Consider the following 21,362-nt stretch of genomic DNA (forward strand, 5'->3'; position numbering starts at 1 on the left):
CTAAATAGGCTGTGACTATCAAGTGGGAGAGGAAAGATGCAGAAAACTAGACCACTAACCGCCGAAAAAGAAAATGATGGAGGCGGTGGGCTAGCCTTTTGATCACGTGGGGAATGCCAAACAAGTCCCTCTGCTCAAACGGCACACGCCGCGGCGAAACGAGGACTGCTTTCCAAGTATGGCAATTATAAAACAGTGCCAAATATTGTTTAAACCTTCAATAAAATACTAAAAGTGCATAAAAAGACAAAATGCAATTTCTTACACTTATTTAGGTGTAAAGAAAACTTCCATTTGCTAATATAATTTTGGCACTACAGTTATCAGCGTATGTGTGCAGTGCCTCTACCTGAAAATCCGCTGCACGACCATGGAGGCCCTAAATATGCTGTGACTATCGGAGGGAGAGGGAAGACGTGGAAAACTAGACTGCTAACCGCTGAAAAAGAAAATGGTGGAAGCGGTGGGCTAATTTTCCGATCATGTGGGGAACAACTGATACAGGAAGGACCACATGAGGACTCATGACCCCAAAAGCTAGAAGTGTCATCTGACTTAGGACATTTTGTAACAAGGACTTTTATCTGCCCTTTATTGTGATGCACTGAGGTTCTCGGTAATGGTATAGGAATGATTGCCATGAGTCACACTGCCAAGGGCTTCATTACAGATTTGAAACCCCTATTATCTCAGCTAGCCCAAATTATTTTGCTCACAGGAGCAAAGTCCCAAGAGGAGTGGTGCACTATCCCATCCTGCAGAAATAAGAAAATAGCAGAAGTATTAGACAGACGCTCATTTTAGCATGGGATAAACATGTTACTTCTGTACATCCAGTCTTTCTACCAGGCGCACACTACTGATGGGCGCACACAGGTCTTTCTGCTGCAGATGAATAATGTCACTTGTATTAAAACATTCGTAAAAAGCTTCATACCACTGGTGTGGCAATCTGAATGTTCCTGTACCATCTGGGAAGTGGTCAACCAGATTCCCATGTATGATTGGGAGTGTGTGTTGTTGTATGGTTCTAGTATGACCTAAGTACTAATCATTCTGTTCCATGGGTAAAGGCCAAAGATGGCGCAGCCTTGTTGCTGCCAAATTGGTCCTCCCCGTAGGCATGTCCTTGACACAGAAAAGTATAAGTTGGGACAATTTGCGCTTGTTGATACTATCATATCCACTGCTCTCGACGGTTCGAGCACTCACTATCAGACAGTAGGACAAGTGTTCGCTGTTAGATAATTTTAGTGCATGGAAGCCCCACAGAAATCTAAGTGTCTGTCAAGAGTTCTGATACTTACTGGAAGAGAATTCTACAACTTAGCTGTTTGGACTACAAACCAGGTCCAACCAAGGCAGGAGTTTCTGAACTTGGGGATGGTCAGGAGCAGGGCAGTACTGATCTGAAGGACCTTCGTGGGAGTTAGGTGTCTAGTCTGGGGTGCAGAGAAATCCAGCAGGCGCTGTTGATACCCCGATGCTAATGGAGCGCGCCTTGAAGTAGATGCCTCTGGCAACAGGCAGCCAGTAAAGAGCCTGAAGGGCAGGGGTGATGAGATGCAGGTGCTAACATGTAAAAGATACCAGGACCCTCTCTGGCACATGCAGAATGCAGCTGCCAGGCAGTAGAGGACAGATATCTGTGAATGGCAAAGATGTGGTGCTCCGAGATATAATGTGTTTACGTCATGAGTGCGAGACCTACAATGTGATTAGGGCCTGTACCATTTGAGGGAACAAAATTGTGGGAAAATGTGTTGCATGAAGCTCAATGGAAAGGAAGGTTTGTTCACTTAACTTTCCAGGGGAAGAATTGAGTGATCAGAGTCCATGGCCCACCCCAGGTTCCTTATTATGCTGTTGATGATCAAGGTAGGTCCTTGTTCTGGGGGATGTAAGGCAGTGGAGTGGACCCTTTCTGTAGGTGTTCATCTTTGATTTTGAGCAGCAGGGCGTAAGGTGGTTAAGCAAAACCCACTGGAAAAAGAGAGGTCTGAGAAAGTTTCTAGTTCAAGGATTATCTGCGGACATTAGCGTAGATGTAGTTGAAGGGCTTACAATGTCTAGGAGGGAGCTGGGGTAAGAATGGGATGGTGGCACCTTTGAAAAAGAGGAGGGCAAGAATGGAGGGAGGCAGTTTTGTGAGAGCATTTGGAAAGATCTGAGGAGATTCAGTGTAGAGCAATGCCTTGCACTCCGAGGTCACTGAATTAAAGCAGGGTCATATATTGTATCAAAGGCAGAGCAGAGGTCCAGAGCTCAGCAGACGTAAAAATATTATACAAAGCGCTGCCTGGCCCTACTTGAAAGCCTTACCTGCTGCCTTCCTCCTCGGACCGGGCTTGGCCTTTTGGGACCCCGCTTATGCTCTGCTGCATTAATCTGAAGCCCCCGTCTCCCTCTGTTTCTTGTTTATGCATCCTGTTTCCCCTCTGCCTCTTTGTGCTCTGCTTTTTTTGTACTTTTTGCCTTTTCTCTTGCCACTTTCCACCTTTTTTTTTTTATATATATCTTTTTATTGACTTTTCACAACAATTATCCTCGTAAGGAAAGGCGAGACAGTGACACTTTTCGTATGTGGCATTTGTCATATACAGTTACATCAAAGCTGCAGCATTTCTCAACCGTATCCCTGAGAATCTGAGAGAGTTTGTAAATAGCACTGCAAGAATTATTGAAAACTGTGGTATAAGTTCTGCAAAGCGATATGTAAGTTTGCAACACAGTCGCCTTCATCAGCATAAAGACATTGATATATCATATTCGGTGTTCAAAATCAATCATCTCTTTTTATGACTATCCTACCATAACAAACATACCCCCCCCCCGCAAGCCCGGCCAAAACTTCCCAATAGCAATATATTCACATGCCCAAAACATGGTCCTGCGTGTACATATCCTCCACAGATATTGCTGTATGCACCCTGCACCCCTGTATAGTTAAAAAAAAAACATTACTATACCCATGGTCTGGGGCTCGGGCAGGTGTTAGTATGATCCCTCAATAAGATAATATGTCAATCTCAGCGTATTCCTCCAACATTGCATTACAATCCGCAGATATCAGTGTTTTACGTAGGCCTCTATATTCCTCCCTTCGTAATTCAACCCCCTCTGCTTTGTCACTTTCCACCTTAGCTTCTTTTGCACTTTTTGCTATTGTTGCCACTTTTAGCCTCTCTTTCTGCTCTTTTCTGCCGTGTCTTTCTCGCCCTTACCACTTGTAGGAAGCTGCCTCTGTATATACTATACCAAAGTAAGGAATAGTGTGCACAGAGTCCAGTGGATCCCCAAAGGTAGGCAGAGGCTTAAGTAGATAATATCTTACTCTCTATTTGTGGTAGTGTGGGCGAGCAGTAAGGCTTTATCAGAGGGTAGTGTTAAGCATTTATTGTACACACTCAGACAAGAGATTATGTCACACACTCAAAGACTGAACTCAGACCAATTTGTTTAGTATAAAAATATTATTTAGTTGTATCTTATTTCTAGAACCAAGCCAGGCCTGGTACAGGTAGGTGTAATAGTACTTTGCAAGAATAATGCAGGTGAATACAGTTTGAATGCAGTTGAATGCAATTGGATTGGTTACAGGTAAGTCACTTGTTCATATACAGTTGAAATTACTTTTCAGTTACCTTTGAAATTACTTTAAGTTACTTTTCTTACTCAGTGTGCTATACCCAAATACAACACACACAAGATGATGGACGGAATGTTGCACAATGGCAAAACATTCACCCCCAGTCACAGATCTGGGTTTAATCCATCGTTATTTTGCTCACCACGCCTCCCCAGTTCAGACATGGCCATATGCAAATCAGTCTTGACCCTGTGCCTCATGAGAACAGTCCAGCCCGAACTGCCAAGCCATGTCTTCCCTGGACCGGAATCAAGCATCCTAGGACCGGTTTCGGGGTTTCACCGCTCTACACCGAGTGGGACGGGCTCAGACGTGAGTCCCGTGCTCTCCATGCCACTGGAATCAAGCTATCCGGGCTGAAGATGCTTGGTTCCAGTCCAGGGAGGACCTGGCTTAGCAGTTTGGGCTGGACTGTTCCCATGAGGCAAAGGGTCAAGACTGATTTGCATATGGCTGGGTTAAAACTGGAATGGCATGGGGAGTAAAAAAACGATGGATTTAGGCCCAGATCTCTGTACTGGGGTGAATGTATGACATTATTCTGCATTCTGTCCATCAACTGTTGTTTTTGTATACCTAAATACCACACCGGGTCATTTCCTGGATAAAGGTAAGTAATGAAATGTGTTATCCAAACACACTTGTATGATTTTTCATAGAATTTCCAACTGCTCACTTAGAACTTTTTTACAGAAAAGCAGTCAATGCAATCTTAAGGGAGGAAATGGAGTTGTCGGTTTGCAGGTAAGTACTTGGTTTTGGGAGTTGGGTTTCTGGGGTTTAAAGAAGGGTTCCCCCAGGGTCAAGGATGCACTCTCAAAGCACACTCAGCGGCACTAGGGTGGCCGGGTGCAAAGTGCTGAGGCCCAATGTTGTCCAATGGGAGATACGGGCCTCTGGTTGGTGGCTGCTCACGAGCAGGCCACACGGTTGAGGGAGCAAAGCCGACCACTGGTTGGGGAGGTAAGTTGAGATGTCATGGGGTGCTGGGACACCGTCGATTGGACCACCCAAAGCTCTGGGGCATCGAGTGGAGGGGTTTCTTTTGGCATCAGGTTTTTCTTACCAGCCTCGGTTGCGGTCAGGGGGATCCTCCAGAAAGGGGCAGCAGGCGTCGGGAGACTGGAGGAAGATCAAGGATCGTCAGATCCCAGGTCAGGATCGCTGGGGAGACCTCCTTGGGTGTTGGGCCACTCAAACTCAGGCCGTGGGCGTCAGGTGCAGAGTGATACAAACGCGCCGATTTGGCCGGAGGCAGAGTCTGTTGGTGAGCAACTCTGATGCTCACGGGAGACACCGTTTGGTTGGGAAAGGCAGGGCTGCTGGCTGCAGGACACACCGGGATTCTGCTGGAGCAGGTCGAGGTCGGGACAGGCCAAAAGGGCTGGGGCAAAGTCAGTTGGTGTCCTCCTCTTCTTCCTCCAGCATGGCTCTTCGGTCCTTCTTCTTCTTGTCTGAGGAGGCAAGGTTCAGGGTTGCCCCTAAATACTAAATTTAGGGGCATTTCAGGTATGTTAAGGTTGGGACCCTTCCTCGGGGTGGGTACACACCCTATTATGCCAACCTTCCCCAGGGTGGGTACACCCCCTATTATGCCACCCTCCAGTGGGAGGGAGACATAAGCCGCACTCTGCTGTGGCTGGGTCCCCCATCTTCAAGATGACGGGGACTGAGAGTTGTGCTTCACCTTGCCTCCCCCACCCGAGGGGTGGGGTTGGCAAAGGTGGGCACACCTCTCCTATCTTGGTTTTCCCGCCGATTCTCCCGCCCAAAGTGGGAGTCAGAACCGGTGGGGGAGTTGCTGGGAACAGCAAATGGCTGGGGTAGCTCACAAAGGTGGCATGCCTTTGAAGCTTCCCCTTTGTGGGCCCTGCCCATCGCAGGGGAGGAGGTTTGGCACCTCTGCCCAGGATATGCTTTGTTTCAGGACCACGAGAGCAGAAGGCTCTCGACCCAGGGGTCCAGAAACATGTTTGGGGGTGGCAACTGGTGAGCAGCCAGTCAGCCAAGACACTAGAGTCAGGTCATTTTTCAGGGGGCATCTCTAAGATGCCCTCTGAGTGCAATTTACATTAAATCCCACACTGGCATCAGTGTGAGTTTAATGTGCTGAGAAGTTTGATATCAAACATCCCAGTTTTCAGTAAAGCCATTATCGTGGTGCGGAATTTGTCATAAAAGACTCCCATACCATATACTCTTTTTGGCTTAACTGCACTTACAATGTCTAAGAGTGGACTTGGACCCTGTAGGGGTACAGGGCTCAAGCACCTGTACCCTCACAAGTGGCATAGTGCACCCAGCTAGAGGGGTGGTTGACCTATGCCATAGGCAGTGGGTTGTAAGCCTGGCACACAGAGATGTGTGCCATAGTGACTCTCCACTTTTCTCTGCACCAAAACACGCAGCCTGCAATGGCAGTGTGTGTGTGTGTGTGTGTAATGGTACAGGGCATCTAAGGGTGGCACAATAAGTTCTGCATCCCTTAGAGGCCTTCCCTGGTCACAGTGCCCTTGGTACCCATGGTACCTTTTACAGTGGACTTATATAGGGACAGAGAGTTGCCAATTTGGGTGTGCAACAGGACAGATTTAGGGAAAGAACATAGGGCCTGGGTACCTGGTTGGCAGGAACCCGGGACACACTGAGTCAAAGAGCATCAACATCGGCAAAAAGTGGACGGCAACCATGCAAAAAGGGGTACTTACCTAAACCACTCAAACCGCTTTCCACTTAATCTCTCACTTCAGCTTTCCTTTTGCCATTGTTGCCTCTCTTGAATGAATGAAAGGGATTTAGTATAGCGCACAGCTACTCAACAAGAGTGTGCCAGCGCTGAAGGAACATGCAGCAGGACCTTGAGGCGCAACTAATTCTTGAAAAGCCAAGTTTTAAGATGTTTCTTGAAAGTTGCCAGGTCATTAGTGGCTCTCAGCGTAGCAGGTAGTTTTTTCCACGCCTGTGTGCCCAGATACCTGAAAGACCTGACCCCCATACGGGCCAAGCATACCTTAGGGGTGCGGACGAGCTCAAAGGAGGAGGATCTTAAGGTCCACGCTGGAATGTAGCGGTTTCCGCGCTTATTGAGATAGTAGTCTCCTTTGCCATGAAGGGCCTTGAAAAATATCACCAGGGCTTTGAACTTAATCCTTTCCTTCATTCGCAGCCAGTGTAGGGTCTTAAGGAGGAGGGTCATATGTGACCTGGGCTTAGGTCTAATAATCGCCCTGGCCGTGGAGTTTTGCACTACTTTCAGGCTCTGGAGGAGGTAGCAGGGTAGGCCCGGGTACAAGATATTAGCGTAGTCCAGTCTTGACGTCACCAATCCCTGGGCCACACCTCTTTCCACATCTTTCTGCATTTGTTTTCACTTTGGCACTCTGCCTCCCTTTTCCCACTTTTTTCTCTCTTAACCTCTTCCAGACTCAGTTTCTCTTGCTCCTTCTTTGCCTCTTTCTGTCTTCTGTAGCCTTTTTTGCTCCATTTTGCCCACAGTGCGGTGCTCTCACCATCCCCATCCTGCTGCTGCTTCCCGCCTATCTCGTTTTCTTGGTGCATGCTCATGCCATGCCCAGCCCTCCCCACCTTCTCCAAGATCTCCTTCTCTCCTCCCGGACCTTCTTAATGGTGGCTGCAGCATGCTCATGAGAAGCAGGCACTCCGAAGGGGCGCCAAGGCAAGCCCCTCTGTTCCCATCTATGCACCGCGCCAGGAGCCCTGGTCCCCTCCCTACCCATCTCTGCCAAAGATGCTATTCCGCCTCAGCTCCGCATGCTCAGAACCCTGGACACCCATCCTGCGCTGCAGCCAGGCCTCCTCGGCCAGCACTGAAGGTACATTCGCGTGAGCTGTCTGCTCCTTCTCCTGCGCCTCTCCCTGCTCTCATCCCCATCACCCCTCCTCCCACTGCCCACATGTGCAAACTTGTGTCACGGGATTCCACCATGTGCAACACTCACCCCACACTGACCAGCACACTCCTCAACACCCACTTGCTCGCCATACATAGCAATGAAATCTGGGACCTCCTGAATGACCTCTGTCAAGAATTCCTGTCATACAAGGGAAACACGCCCTTATGTAAACAGGAGAGCTGTTACATAACTCAAGGGAAACACGCCCTTATGTAAACAGGAGAGCTGTTACATAACTCAAGGGAAACACGCCCTTATGTAAACAGGAGAGCTGTTACATAACTCAAGGAAAACACGCCCTATAAAGGGAGGAACCGGGAGGTACAAGGCTGTCGGATATTGTGTTTACACCGACGTACCTGCTTCGTGAAGAGCAGTGTTCCGGAGTGGTGCTCCAGTAAGGCAAGAACGGAGGTAGGTCGAGTCGTTACTCCCTGGGCCGTGTCTTGCCCCATCGTCACCTGTGAAGGACCCGGAAGCTCTACCGGTCAACCATTGAGCTTCGCTTTTTGACTCGGCTGAGTCCAAGCGCAGTGGCGCTTTTGCTGGTTGGAGTCGTAACTCCCAGCCCGACCAGAGACACAGGGACTGCCAGCTGTAACGCACACCAGGAGGTGTTTGCCGCGTTACAGACTCGGAAGTCCACAGGATCGATCGAGCGGCTGCTCTCGGTTCAGTCTTCTTGCTTGTGATTGGGGTATCGGTGACGCATCACCAGGAGGTGACTCCGCGTCCCGGTGCAGTCTGAGGAAGAGGTTGAGCGGCTGCTCCCTTCAGGTAGAGACCCCGGCTGGGTGTTTCCCTGACTCCTCGATTCTCCCCAACACTCTTCGTGCCCCTCACAGCCTACCGATTGGCATTGTCGGCCATTTCATTTCTGCCCTCTGTTGGCATACGCCGGGATCGGCGTATATGCAGAGGACGGTTAGGACCATCCGTGCTGTGGGCTGGTAACGTACTTAGCCTGGAGGATTCCAGTGACTATAACTTTTGTTTGTTCTTTGTATTTTATTTGCCTTCATTAAAAGAACTAACCCTTCACAAGTGGTTGCGTCCTCATTGTCGTGTCTGTTAAACGATCCTGAGACGTTCAGGGCGTTACAAAATATCCGACCTTAATAACACTAACTGTCTCCCGGTCGATAACAGACATGGCAACACTTGATGATGTGCTGGCTGCTTTATTGGCCATGCAAGTTGAAGTGGCTGCCTCTAGGCAAGAAACAGCCGATGTAAAAGCCAGACTGGATGCTATCCAATTGGACCCGCTCACGCCCAGCACCTCCCTCACGAACCAGACCCCTGCGGTAGTAGTGGAAATGCCGGTAGCCATCCCCTTGGCAACACCAGAGAGGTACAGTGGGGATCCTAACACAGTGCAGGTATTCCTCACACAAGTGGCGCTACATTTATCGTGCAAACCAAAGGCGTTCCCCACGAGTCAGGCTCGTGTGGCTTTCCTTATATCCTATTTGGCTGGAAACGCGGCACAATGGGCCGTACCTCTGGTGAGCAGGGACGACCCCCTCTTATGTGATTGGGGTGCTTTTCGCGAGGAATTCCTGAAGGTATTCGACAGAAGGGCTGACTCGTACACGGCGGACCGTGAAATGCTTGAGTTGAGACAGGGATCCAACGACCTGGTGCAGTATCTCAACGCGTTCCGAAGGCTGGTTGCGGAAACCAAGTGGCCTGTTGCTAAACAGACGGCGCTCTTCCATCAAGGGCTGTGCGATGAGCTCAAGGACGCCGTGGCTCATATTGACCCTCAACCCAAGACATGTGAGGGCCTTATCAACCTGGTATTACGGCTGGAACATAGGCTAAGTGAAAGAAAGGGGGATCATGGGAGAAAAGGAAAATCCCTTCCATCCTATGTGACGGTGGGAAGTCCTGAAACTTCCACCACATCCAAGGGAGAACCCATGGACATCAGCGCAATACGAGCGAGCCTCACAGCCACGGAGAAAGAGTCACGCCGTAAACAAGGATTGTGCCTATATTGTGGCAAAAAAGGCCACTACGTACGTGAATGCCCTGCCAAACCGAAGACGTCACGTTATCGGGCCAACCGGTCGGTAACAGCCGTGGTGGACATACCGGCGGAAAACTAGAGGACTCCAAGACCAGAGAAGGGGCATCTCGGAGTCACTCATCTATCCCTTCACTTTCCAACTCGGTCACTAAGGGACAACGACACCTGTTTATCACGGTGCACGTGGGAGTGCATGACCAGTGGATACCCGTTGTGGCCATGGTGGATTCAGGGGCCACTGGCATGTTTATGGACCACAACGAGGCATGCAGGCTAGGGCTAGTGCTTCTTCCCAAAGCAGTACCCGAAGACGTCTATGCGGTAGACGGAAGGCGATTGGTGACGGGGCCCATCGGACAGCACACGGGGGTCCTTCCGGTGAGATATGGGAGGAACCATTTGGAACAAATCGATTTTAACATCATCCGAGCGCCCCAATATGGCGTCATATTGGGATTGCCGTGGCTACAGAAACACAACCCCTCTGTGGATTGGCCAACACATCGCATCGAAATGACGTCACCGTATTGCATCCTGCATTGTGGAATAAGAACGGAATCCCTTGACGCAGATGAGAGCGGGAGTCAGACGGTGGCTACAGCGGCAGAAAAAGATGTGGCTCTCCCCCAGGCTTATCACAGTTTTGAGGATGTATTTGATGAGGTGAAGGCGGAAGTGCTACCACCACATAGACAGTTTGACTGCCAGATCGACCTGGTGCCAGGGGCCAGCGTTCCCAGCGGCAGGCTGTATGCCCTGACGGAGCCTGAAAACGTGCATCTCCGGGGGTACCTGGATAAACTCCTCAAGCTAGGATTCATCCGCCCGTCCAAGTCTCCGGCCGCCTCGCCACTCTTCTTCATCCCGAAGGCTAATGGGGAGCTGAGAGCCTGTGTGGACTTTAGGGCATTGAATGCGATAACCATAAAAAATCGGTACCCCTTGCCTCTCATCAGTGTACTTCTGGAACAGGTCAAGAAAGCTTGTATCTACACCAAGTTGGATTTGAAAGGGGCATACCATCTGGTGCGCATGAGGGACGGAGACGAGTGGAAGACCGCCTTTAAGACCAGGTTCGGCCTTTTTGAGTACCTCGTCATGCCGTTCGGTCTGTGCAACGCCCCGGCAGCCTTTCAGTACTTTTTGAATGAGGTATTCAGAGAGGAGTTGGATATCTACGTGGTCGTATATATCGACGACATCCTCATCTATTCGTCCAGTGTGGAGGAGCACGTACACCACGTCAAAGCTGTGCTCCAAAAGCTGAGGGAAAACATGCTGTTTTGTAAACTCAGCAAGTGTGACTTCCACGTCACATCCGTGGAATTCCTCGGAGTGATGCTGAGTCCAGAGGGACAGGAGATGGCAGAACGAAAGATCAAGGCGGTGAAAGAATGGCCGGTGCCCCAAAGCGTGAAGGACGTCCAAAGTTTCATTGGCTTCGCCAACTTTTACAGGCGGTTTATAGATGGATTTTCAGGAGTGGTGGCCCCAATCACACAGCTACTGAGGAAGTCCAAGGAGTTTGTCTGGTCCCCTGAAGCGAACAAAGCCTTTGAGGCCCTGAAAAGCGCCTTTGGTAAGGCGCCGGTGTTGGCTCACCCCGATCCGGATCTCCCCTACGTGGTGGAAGCGGACGCGTCGGATGTGGCGCTGGGGGCTATCTTGTCCCAACGCAACCACGACACAGGGGTGCTTCATCCCGTTGCGTACATGTCCCGCAAACTCAACGACGCCGAACGCAACTACCATATTGCGGAGAAAGAGCTTCTCGCAATCAAGGACGCCTTCACCGAATGGAGGCATTGGTTGATGGGGGCAAGACATGTGGTATCGGTGTACACGGACCATCGGAACCTACAGTTCATGACGGCCACTAGACACCTTTCTCCCAGGCAGCTGCGGTGGATGATCTTCTTTGCGGGGTTCAACTTCCGCATCACATATCGGCCGGGGACGGAAAACCGGAAGGCGGACGCCCTGTCCCGTCAATCTGCAGTTAAGGAGCCATTGCCTGCAACCGAGCGTTCCATCATTTCCCCGAGGATGGTATTGGGGGTTATCCAACCGGATACTTTCCTGAGGGGAATAAAGAGAGGGATCAGGTCATTCGCATGGCGGAGGTGGCTCCTCAGTCACAGAGAATGGCAGCTGAAGGACGGGATACCCCTGAAGGGCAGGTGCCTATTGATACCCACGCCTAGGCTAAGGAAACAAGCATTCATCTGGTGCCATGACTCTCCATGCGCAGGTCATTTGGGCTTTGAAAAAACGGTGGCTAGCATGGGACGGCATTTCTGGTGGCCAACCATGAGAGTGGATGTCAGGAGGTGGGGACAGGAGTGTCCTACGTGTGCTACCATGAAGGCCGACCATGGCCGAACCCAAGGGCTCTTACATCCACTTCCGACCCCGGATAGACCATGGGATAGCATATCACTGGACTTCGTGGTGGGCCTACCGGTAGACCAGGGGATGACGGCAATACTGGTGGTGGTGGATTACTTGACGAAAATGGGGCACTTCATCCCCTGCAAGAGAGTCCCTACAGCCGGGGAATTGGCGTCACTACTCCTAAAGAATGTGGTACGACTGCATGGATTACCTGGGGTGATCGTGTCGGACCGGGGGTCGCAGTTTACTGCGCAATTCTGGAAGACTTGGTGCACTGCGCTGCATGTTAAGACCGCCCTGTCCACCAGCTACCACCCTCAAACGGACGGCCAAACCGAGCGCCTGAACCAAACGCTCAAACAGTATCTGCGATGTTTTGTGGACCAGGGCAGGGAAGAATGGGTCGACTTGCTATGGGTTGCAGAGATAGCCTATAACAACGCCACTCACAGCTCCACACAGTCATCTCCGTTCTATAGCAACTATGGCCAACATCCCAGGTTCTTGCCATTTCTACATCCGTTCAGAGAGGACAGGATTCCCGCCACAGCGGACAGGGTGGCACACATAAAAGACACGTTGATGCGCTCAAGGGCTGTCCTAATAGAGGCCAAGAGAAGATACAAGGCTGCGGCAGATAGGAAGAGAAGGCCCGGGCCACTGTACCGCACTGGAGACTACGTCTGGATATCCACAAGAAACATGAGGTTTCGAAAGAACAGTGTGTTCCATCCCAAGTACATGGGCCCCTATCGAATTACCAAGTGTATGGGTCCCGTGAACGTGAAGGTGTGCTTGCCCCAGTCATTGCGGATACACCCTGTCTTTCATGTATCATTGCTCAAACCAGCACCCTCCAAGCCGTCTGGGACACCTAGGCCGGTATGCGTGGAGTCGGAGGTGGAGTATGAAGTGTCGGGCATACGGGCGTCCAAATGGCGCAGGGGGAAGCTGTGGTACCTGGTTGCGTGGAAAGGCTATGGCCCGGAGGAGCATTCATGGGAACCGGCTGAAGGGGTTCATGCTCCGCGCTTGGTCTCCTTGTTCCATCGGCGTTTTCCTGCCAGCGCTGGACCCGTGGGGAGCCGCTGAGAGGGAGGATGTACTGTCAAGAATTCCTGTCATACAAGGGAAACACGCCCTTATGTAAACAGGAGAGCTGTTACATAACTCAAGGGAAACACGCCCTTATGTAAACAGGAGAGCTGTTACATAACTCAAGGGAAACACGCCCTTATGTAAACAGGAGAGCTGTTACATAACTCAAGGAAAACACGCCCTATAAAGGGAGGAACCGGGAGGTACAAGGCTGTCGGATATTGTGTTTACACCGACGTACCTGCTTCGTGAAGAGCAGTGTTCCGGAGTGGTGCTCCAGTAAGGCAAGAACGGAGGTAGGTCGAGTCGTTACTCCCTGGGCCGTGTCTTGCCCCATCGTCACCTGTGAAGGACCCGGAAGCTCTACCGGTCAACCATTGAGCTTCGCTTTTTGACTCGGCTGAGTCCAAGCGCAGTGGCGCTTTTGCTGGTTGGAGTCGTAACTCCCAGCCCGACCAGAGACACAGGGACTGCCAGCTGTAACGCACACCAGGAGGTGTTTGCCGCGTTACAGACTCGGAAGTCCACAGGATCGATCGAGCGGCTGCTCTCGGTTCAGTCTTCTTGCTTGTGATTGGGGTATCGGTGACGCATCACCAGGAGGTGACTCCGCGTCCCGGTGCAGTCTGAGGAAGAGGTTGAGCGGCTGCTCCCTTCAGGTAGAGACCCCGGCTGGGTGTTTCCCTGACTCCTCGATTCTCCCCAACACTCTTCGTGCCCCTCACAGCCTACCGATTGGCATTGTCGGCCATTTCATTTCTGCCCTCTGTTGGCATACGCCGGGATCGGCGTATATGCAGAGGACGGTTAGGACCATCCGTGCTGTGGGCTGGTAACGTACTTAGCCTGGAGGATTCCAGTGACTATAACTTTTGTTTGTTCTTTGTATTTTATTTGCCTTCATTAAAAGAACTAACCCTTCACAAGTGGTTGCGTCCTCATTGTCGTGTCTGTTAAACGATCCTGAGACGTTCAGGGCGTTACAACCTCTCCCCAGACCTACTCTTGGTCACCGACACCTGGTGCAACCTACTTTTACTCCAGACATCGCAACATCCATCCCTCCCAGCTACAAGATGACAAGACTGGACAGAACCAGTAGGAATCACAACCATCTCTAAGGAAAACATAAACTGCTCCGTCACCTGGACAAACTCCAGCAACCAACTCAAACATCTGGTTTTCAAACTCAGCCTCTTGAGCAACACTAGCCTGGAGAAGTCCTACTCTCCCGGCCTCTCCGACCAAGAACTGACTTCAGAAAAACCATTGCAGACACCATAACCACTTTCATGCTCATCTCTAGCTCCTTCATCCTCCTTGGTGACCTCAACTTCTACCTGGATTACCACACCAACCCCAACACCAACAATCTCCTAGAAGACCTAAAGACACTTGGACATTACTCAACAAACGAAGATCCACACCCAGGACACCGGACATTTACTCAACCCTGTTGTCACCAACGTCTCTAATATCATGGTGGAGAAGACCACTCCCCTCATCTGAACCCACCATTGCCTCGTCTACTTTGACATACATCTAATACTCCAACAGGGAACCACACCCACCAAGACCACCCAACGCAACTGGAACACAATCGTCAAGCAACTAAGGTGTGCAGTCCTCCATACCCACTGCATCAAGAAGATGACTTTTCCTGACCCACCAGCAACTTCAACAACTGGTTCACTTCCTGCCTGAACACCCTGGCCCTGCTCAAAATCAGACTCCAAGCATGTTAATAGAGAGAGGACCTACAAATTACAAAACATCATTGTAAACAGCTGGAGCGTTAATTGAGTCATACCCATGACAGACTATCCTACAAATCAATCCTTTGGCACTATCACCAGCAACTCAGATCTACCAAGTGCTCAGCCCTGACCAAACGGATTGACAACAGTACCAACAACTGGGAAGAAATCTTCTTCATAGTAAAGCAATTCATCTCCACTGCTGCTAGCTGCACGACCATCACCTCCTCACAGGAACTGTGCTCTTAGCTTGCTCACCACTTCAGCATCAACATTAGCACAGTATACAACAACTTCACACCCCCAACTCAACATCCTCCACTCTTGCAGCCTTCAACGAAACAAAGAAAACACACCAGAAGCCACCCTGACCTCTGGGCCAAACCACCCACCTGGAAACCACCATTACCATATCCTCTATCCAAAAGGAAGCACCTTCGGTCCTTTGCTCACTGTGTGCCTACACCATAGGACACAAGCTCCATTGCACCGTCCTCATGCCAATTTTCAATGACCGTTACCACTGCCACTTTCCCGGAAAACCTGCCTCTTAGATTTGTCTGCACCATTTGATACCATTTCTCATGCCCTGCGTCTAAAAGTTGACAGATGCGGGAATTTGCGGGCTTGCATTACCATGGTTGCAGTAATTTCTTGGTAAGAAAAAAACAGCCAGTGTCACACAGCACGCTCTGCTCAGAGTATAAAACATTGAAATATGGAGTTCCACAGGGTTTTCTTTGAGCCCTCTGTTGTTCAATGGTTATATGGTGCCTTTGGCAAGCTTGAGATTTAGGGTTACAGAGATATCATATGCAGATGATACACAGGCAATCAATCCTCTCACTTGATGAAGAATCCATTAGGACACAACATACCTTTAATGCCTGTTTTACCAAGGTAATCAAATGATGACAGAGAGGCATTTGAAATGCAATACCGATAGGACTGACATACTCCTGTTCTCAGAGCTTGGAATGGTGGCCCAGGGATCTTGCTCCACCTTCGTTACCCGCAGCAGACACTAGAAATTATGGTATCAAATTTGATTCCGATTTATCATTTTACCCACAAATCAGGTCAGTTACTGGTACTTATTTCTCAATGGTAATGACCATGCCAAAGTTCATCGCCTTCTTGCCTTTGGAATCTGGCACTATTGTGGGCCACCCCGTCCTTACCTCCTGCATAGATTCGGCTTTACAAAAACATTCATTCATCCTAAGGGGTACGAATCACTGTGGTGATCAAGGGACTGGTAAATTCCGTAAAAATATCAATTATTGACGGGCTTTATAACTGTGGAAGCTGGAATATTCAGTGCAACATGAAAACAAGTTCTAGTTATTAAACTAATATTATGAATTCAAGTAGTGGAAGGTCTGGCTAAGATCTTGGGCTCTGGGCTGACCCTGACCTGGGTGCAGGAGTGGGGGCCGAGTTGTGAAACAGGAGGGATGGGAAGTGAAACCAGTAGGGGCGGGGGCCAAGGTGTGAACAAGGCGTATGGGAAGTGAAACTGGTTGGGGTGGGGGCCGAGGTGTGAACAGGGCGTATGGGAAGTGAAACCGGTAGTGGTGGGGGCCGAGGTGTGAAACGGGAGGATTGGGAAGTGAAACCGGCAGAGGTGGGGGCTGAGGTGTGAAGCGGGAGGGATGGGAAGTGAAACCAGCAGCCAGCAGGGGTGGGGGCCAAGGTCTGAAACTGGGGAGATGGGCACTCAACCCAGCAGGGGTGGGGGCTGAGGCGTGAAATGGGAGGCATGGAAAGTGAAACCAGCAGCCAACAGAGATGGGGGCAGAGGTGTGAAATGGGAGGGATGAGAAGTGAAAGCAGCAGCCAGCTAGGGGTGGGGGGCGAAGTGTGTGAAACAGGAGGGATGGTAAGTAAAATCAGCAGGGGTGGGGGCCGAGGTGTGAAATGAGAGGGATGGGAAGTGAAACCAGCAGGGGTGGGGGCAGAGGCATGAAACTGGAGAGATGGGAAGTGAAGCCGGTATGGGTGGGAGCCGGGTATGTAACGGTAGGGCTAGGAAGTGAAACTAGGAGGGGTGGGGCTGAGACGTTTAAATCTGGAAGGATGGGAAGTGAAATCAGCATCCCGCAGGGGTGGGGCCAAGGTGTGAAACAGGAGGGATCGAAAGTGAAACCAGCAGCAAGCAGGGGCTGCGGCGAGGTGTGAAACAGGAGTATTGGTAAGTGAAGCCAGCAGGGGTGGGAGCCGAGGCATGAAACAGGAGGAATGAGAAGTAAAACCAGCAGCCAACATTGGTGGGGTCAGATGTGTGAAAAGGGAGGAATGGGAAGTGAAAGCAGCAGCCAGCTAGAGATGGGGGCGGAGGTATGAATTAGAGGGATGGGAAGTAAAACCAGCAGGGGTGGGGGCCGAGGTGTGAAACGAGAGGGATGGGAAGTGAAACCAGAAGGGGTGGGGGGCTGAGGCATAAAACTGGAGGGATGAGAAATGCAGCCAGCAGGGGTGGGGGCCGAGGCATGAAATAGGAGGGATGGCCGAGGCGTGAAACAGGAGGGATATGAACAGTAACCGGCAGGGGTGGGGGCCGAGGTGTGACACGGAGGGATGGGAAGAGAAACCAGCTGAGGTGTGAAACGGGAGGGATGGGAAGTGCAACTGGCAGCCTGAAGGGGTGGGGAATGAGGTGTGAAATGGGAGAGATGGGAAGTGAAACCGGCAGACAGCAGGGGTGAGGGCCAATGTGTGACATGGGAGGGATTGGAAGTGAAGCCAGCAGGAGTGGGGGCAGAGGCATGAAACTGGAGAGATGGGAAGTGAAGCCGGTATGGGTGGGAGCCGGGTATGTAACGGTAGGGCTAGGAAGTGAAACTAGGAGGGGTGGGGCTGAGGCGTTTAAATCAGGAAGGATGGGAAGTGAAATCAGCATCCCGCAGGGGTGGGGCCAAGGTGTGAAAAAGGAGGGATCGGAAGTGAAACCAGCAGCAAGCAGGGGCTGCGGCGAGGTGTGAAACAGGAGTATTGGTAAGTGTAGCCAGCAGGGGTGGGAGCCGAGGCATGAAACAGGAGGAATGAGAAGTGAAACCAGCAGCCAACATCGGTGGGGTCAGATGTGTGAAAAGGGAGGAATGGGAAGTGAAAGCAGCAGCCAGCTAGAGATGGGGGCGGAGGTATGAATTAGAGGGATGGGAAGTGAAACCAGAAGGGGTGGGGGGCTGAGGCATAAAACTGGAGGGATGAGAAATGCAGCCAGCAGGGGTGGGGGCCGAGGCATGAAACAGGAGGGATGGGAACAGTAACCGGCAGGGGTGGGGGCCGAGGTGTGACACAGAGGGATGGGAAGAGAAACCAGCAGGGGGGGGGCTGAGGTGTGAAACAGGAGGGATGGGAAGTGCAACTGGCAGCCTGCAGGGGTGGGGACTGAGGTGTGAAACGGGAGAGATGGGAAGTGAAACCAGCAGCCAGAAGGGGTGAGGGCCAAGGTGTGACATGGTAGGGATTGGAAGTGAAGCCAGCAGGAGTGGTGGCCGAGATGTGGAACGGGAGAGATGGGAAGTGAAACCAGCAGCCAGCAGGGGTGGGGGGGGCGGAGGCGTGAAACCAATGGGGTGGGGCTGAGGTGTGAAAATGGGAGGGATGGAAAGTGAAACTGGCAGCTTGCAGGGGTGGGGACCGAGGTGTGAAGATGGGAGGGATGAGAGGTGAAACCAGCAGGTGTGGGGTCAAGGTGTGAAACAGGAGGGATGGGAAGTGAAACCGGTAGCCAGCAGGGGTGGAGCTGAGGTGTGAAACGGGAGGGATGGGAAGTGAAACCAGTAGCCAGCTGGGATAAGGGCTGAGGTGTGAAACGGGTAGGATAGGAAGTAAAACCAGCAGGGATGCGGGCAAAGGTGTGAAACGGGAAGGCAGCCTGCAGGGGTGGGGGCCGAGGTGCGAAGATGGGAGGGATGAAAAGTGAAACCAGAGGGGATGTGGTCTGTCGGCTAGACTGCAGACTTTGGAGCTGGAAACCAGGGTTCGAGCCCACATCCTGTGATTCTGGGCAAATCACTTAATCTCCCCATGCCTGAATGTGTAATGTAAAGACGGTGCTCGTGTAAAGCGCTCCAATACCTTCGGGTCGAGTTTGCGCTATATAAATATGCAACAAAAAAAAACAGCAAGTGTGGGGTCAAGGTGTGAAACAGGAGAGATGGGAAGTGAAACCAGCAGCCTGCAGGGGTGGGGGGGCTAAGGCGTGAAGATGGGAGGGATGGGAAATGAAACCGGCAGCCTGCAGGGGTGGGAGTCCAGGTGTGAAACGGGAGAGAAGGCAAGTGAAACCAGTAGCAAACTCAAATGGGGGCCAAGGTGTGAAACTGGAGAAATGGGAAGTGAAACTAGCCGGGGTGGGGGCCGAGGTGTGAAACGGGAGGGATGGGAAGTGAAGCCAGCAGGTGTGGGGTCAAGGTGTGAAACAGGAGAGATGGGAAGTGAAACCGGTAGCCAGCAGGGATGGAGCGGAGGTGTGAAACGGGAGGGATAGGAAGTGAAACCAGTAGCCAGCTGGGATAAGGGATGAGGTGTGAAACGTGTAGGATAGGAAGTAAAACCAGCAGGGATGCGGGCAAAGGTGTGAAACGGGAAGGCAGCCTGCAGGGGTGGGGGCCGAGGACCGAGGTGCGAAGATGGGAGGGATGAAAAGTGAAACCAGAGGGGATGTGGTCAGTCGGCTAGACTGCCGACTTTGGTGCTGGAAACCAGGGTGCGAGCCTCGGGTCGCGTCCACATCCTGTGATTCTGGGCAAATCACTTAATCTCCCCATGCCTGAATGTGTAATGTAAATACGGTGCTCGTGTAAAGCGCTCCAATACCTTCGGGTCGAGTTTGCGCTATATAAATATGCAACAAAAAAAACAGCAAGTGTGGGGTCAAGGTGTGAAACAGGAGGGATGGGAAGTGAAACCAGCAGCCTGCAGGGGTGGGGGGGCTGAGGCGTGAAGATGGGAGGGATGGGAAGTGAAACCGGCAGCCTGCAGGGGTGGGAGTCCAGGTCTGAAACGGGAGGGAAGGGAAGTGAAACCAGTAGGCAGCTCGAATGGGGGCCAAGGTGTGAAACTGGAGGAATGGGAAGTGAAACTAGCCGGGGTGGGGGCCGAGTTGTGAAACGGGAGGGATGGGAAGTGAAGCCAGCAGGGGTGGGGGTCAAGGTGTTAAACTGGAGGATGGCAAGTGAAACCAGCAGCCAGCAAGGGGGGGGAGGCTGAGGACGTGAAATGGAAGGAATGGGAAGTGAAACCAGGAGGGGTGGGGGCTGAGGTGTGAAACTGGAGGAATGGGAAGTGAAACCTGCCGGGGTGGAGGCCGAGGTGTGAAACAGGAGGGATGGGTAGTGAAACCAGCAAGGGTGGGGGGTCGAGGTGTGAAACGGGAGGGATGGGAAGTGAAACCAGCAGCCAGCAGGGGTGGGGGGCTGAGGCGTGAAATGGAAGGGATGGGAAGTGAAACCTGCAAAGTGGGGGGGTCGAGGTGTGAAACGGGAGGAATGGGAAGTGAAACCAGCAGCCAGCAGGGGTGGGGGGCTGAGGCGTGAAATGGAAGGGATGGGAAGTGAAACCAGCAAGGGTGGGGGGGCGAGGTGTGAAACGGGAGGATGGGAAGTGAAACCAGCAGCCAGCAGGGGTGAGGGGCTGAGGCGTGAATTGGAAGGGATGGGAAGTGAAACCAGGAGGGGTGAGGGCCGAGGTGTGAAGATGGGAGGAATGTGAAGTGAAACCAGCAAGGGTGGGGGCGAGGTGTGAAACTGGTGGGATGGGAAGTGAAACCAGCCGCCTGCAAGGGTGGGAGGCAAGGTGTGAAGATGGGACCGATCGAAAGTGAAACCAGCAGGGGTGGAGGCATAGGTGTGAAATGGGAGGGGAGGGAAATTAAACTAGCAGGGGTGGGGAGGCCCTAGGAGTGAAATCAGCAGCCAGTGGCGCCCCTGAGACCGGTGAGTACACCTGGGCTGTTCTCCCCTAAACACCCATTTAGAAGGCTCACCTCGGTTCCATCCTGCCAGAACATGTCTTTGGTGTGACGGCTCTTCTGTGATCGGCTGCAGGGGTCGAATATCTGCCTTGAATTGAATATCACCGAGAAGACCCCAAGGAAGACAATGGATCAATATCCCTAGAGTGAGATGAAACACGTCGTCTTCTGCGCACGTGCAGAACGTGGGACAGACGTCACTAGCACAGGCGCAGAGCGCAAGGAGGCAGGATATGCCTCTGGGACGCTCACCATCGGCGCATGCGTAGAGCGGCACCGTGCTTGAGCATGCCTCCGGGGACGCTTACTATCAACGCATGCGTAAAGCGGCAATGGGGCAGGGTATACTTCCTGGTCAGTGTTAATGGTTCTTGTTTGTTTGTTTGTTTAATGCAATTTTATGTAGCACGGACTTTACCCAAAAGTGTCAGAGCGCTTCACAATAGAACCAAGACCGTTACACGAGGAAATGTACATACTTACAAGTTACAAATACAAACGAGGAAGATGAAAAAGTAAAATAAGACGGTAT

General features: G+C 51.6%; 1 protein-coding gene across 1 annotated transcript in view; it reads right to left on the minus strand.

Moving 5' to 3' along the window:
* The window catches only part of LOC146813469 (zinc finger protein 398-like), a 49,058-nt gene extending 28,059 nt beyond the window's left edge, over window positions 1-20,999 (minus strand). Inside the window, exon 1 of the mRNA XM_085615432.1 lies at window positions 20,843-20,999. Within this exon, the coding sequence (XP_085471558.1) occupies window positions 20,843-20,866 (24 nt within the window). The 5' untranslated portion in view covers window positions 20,867-20,999. The remainder of the gene's footprint in view (window positions 1-20,842) is intronic.
* Between the last annotated feature and the right edge of the window lie 363 nt (window positions 21,000-21,362).

Source organism: Triturus cristatus, chromosome 7 (genome assembly GCF_964204655.1).
Source record: "Triturus cristatus chromosome 7, aTriCri1.1, whole genome shotgun sequence".
Classification (NCBI taxonomy): Eukaryota; Metazoa; Chordata; class Amphibia; order Caudata; family Salamandridae; genus Triturus; species Triturus cristatus.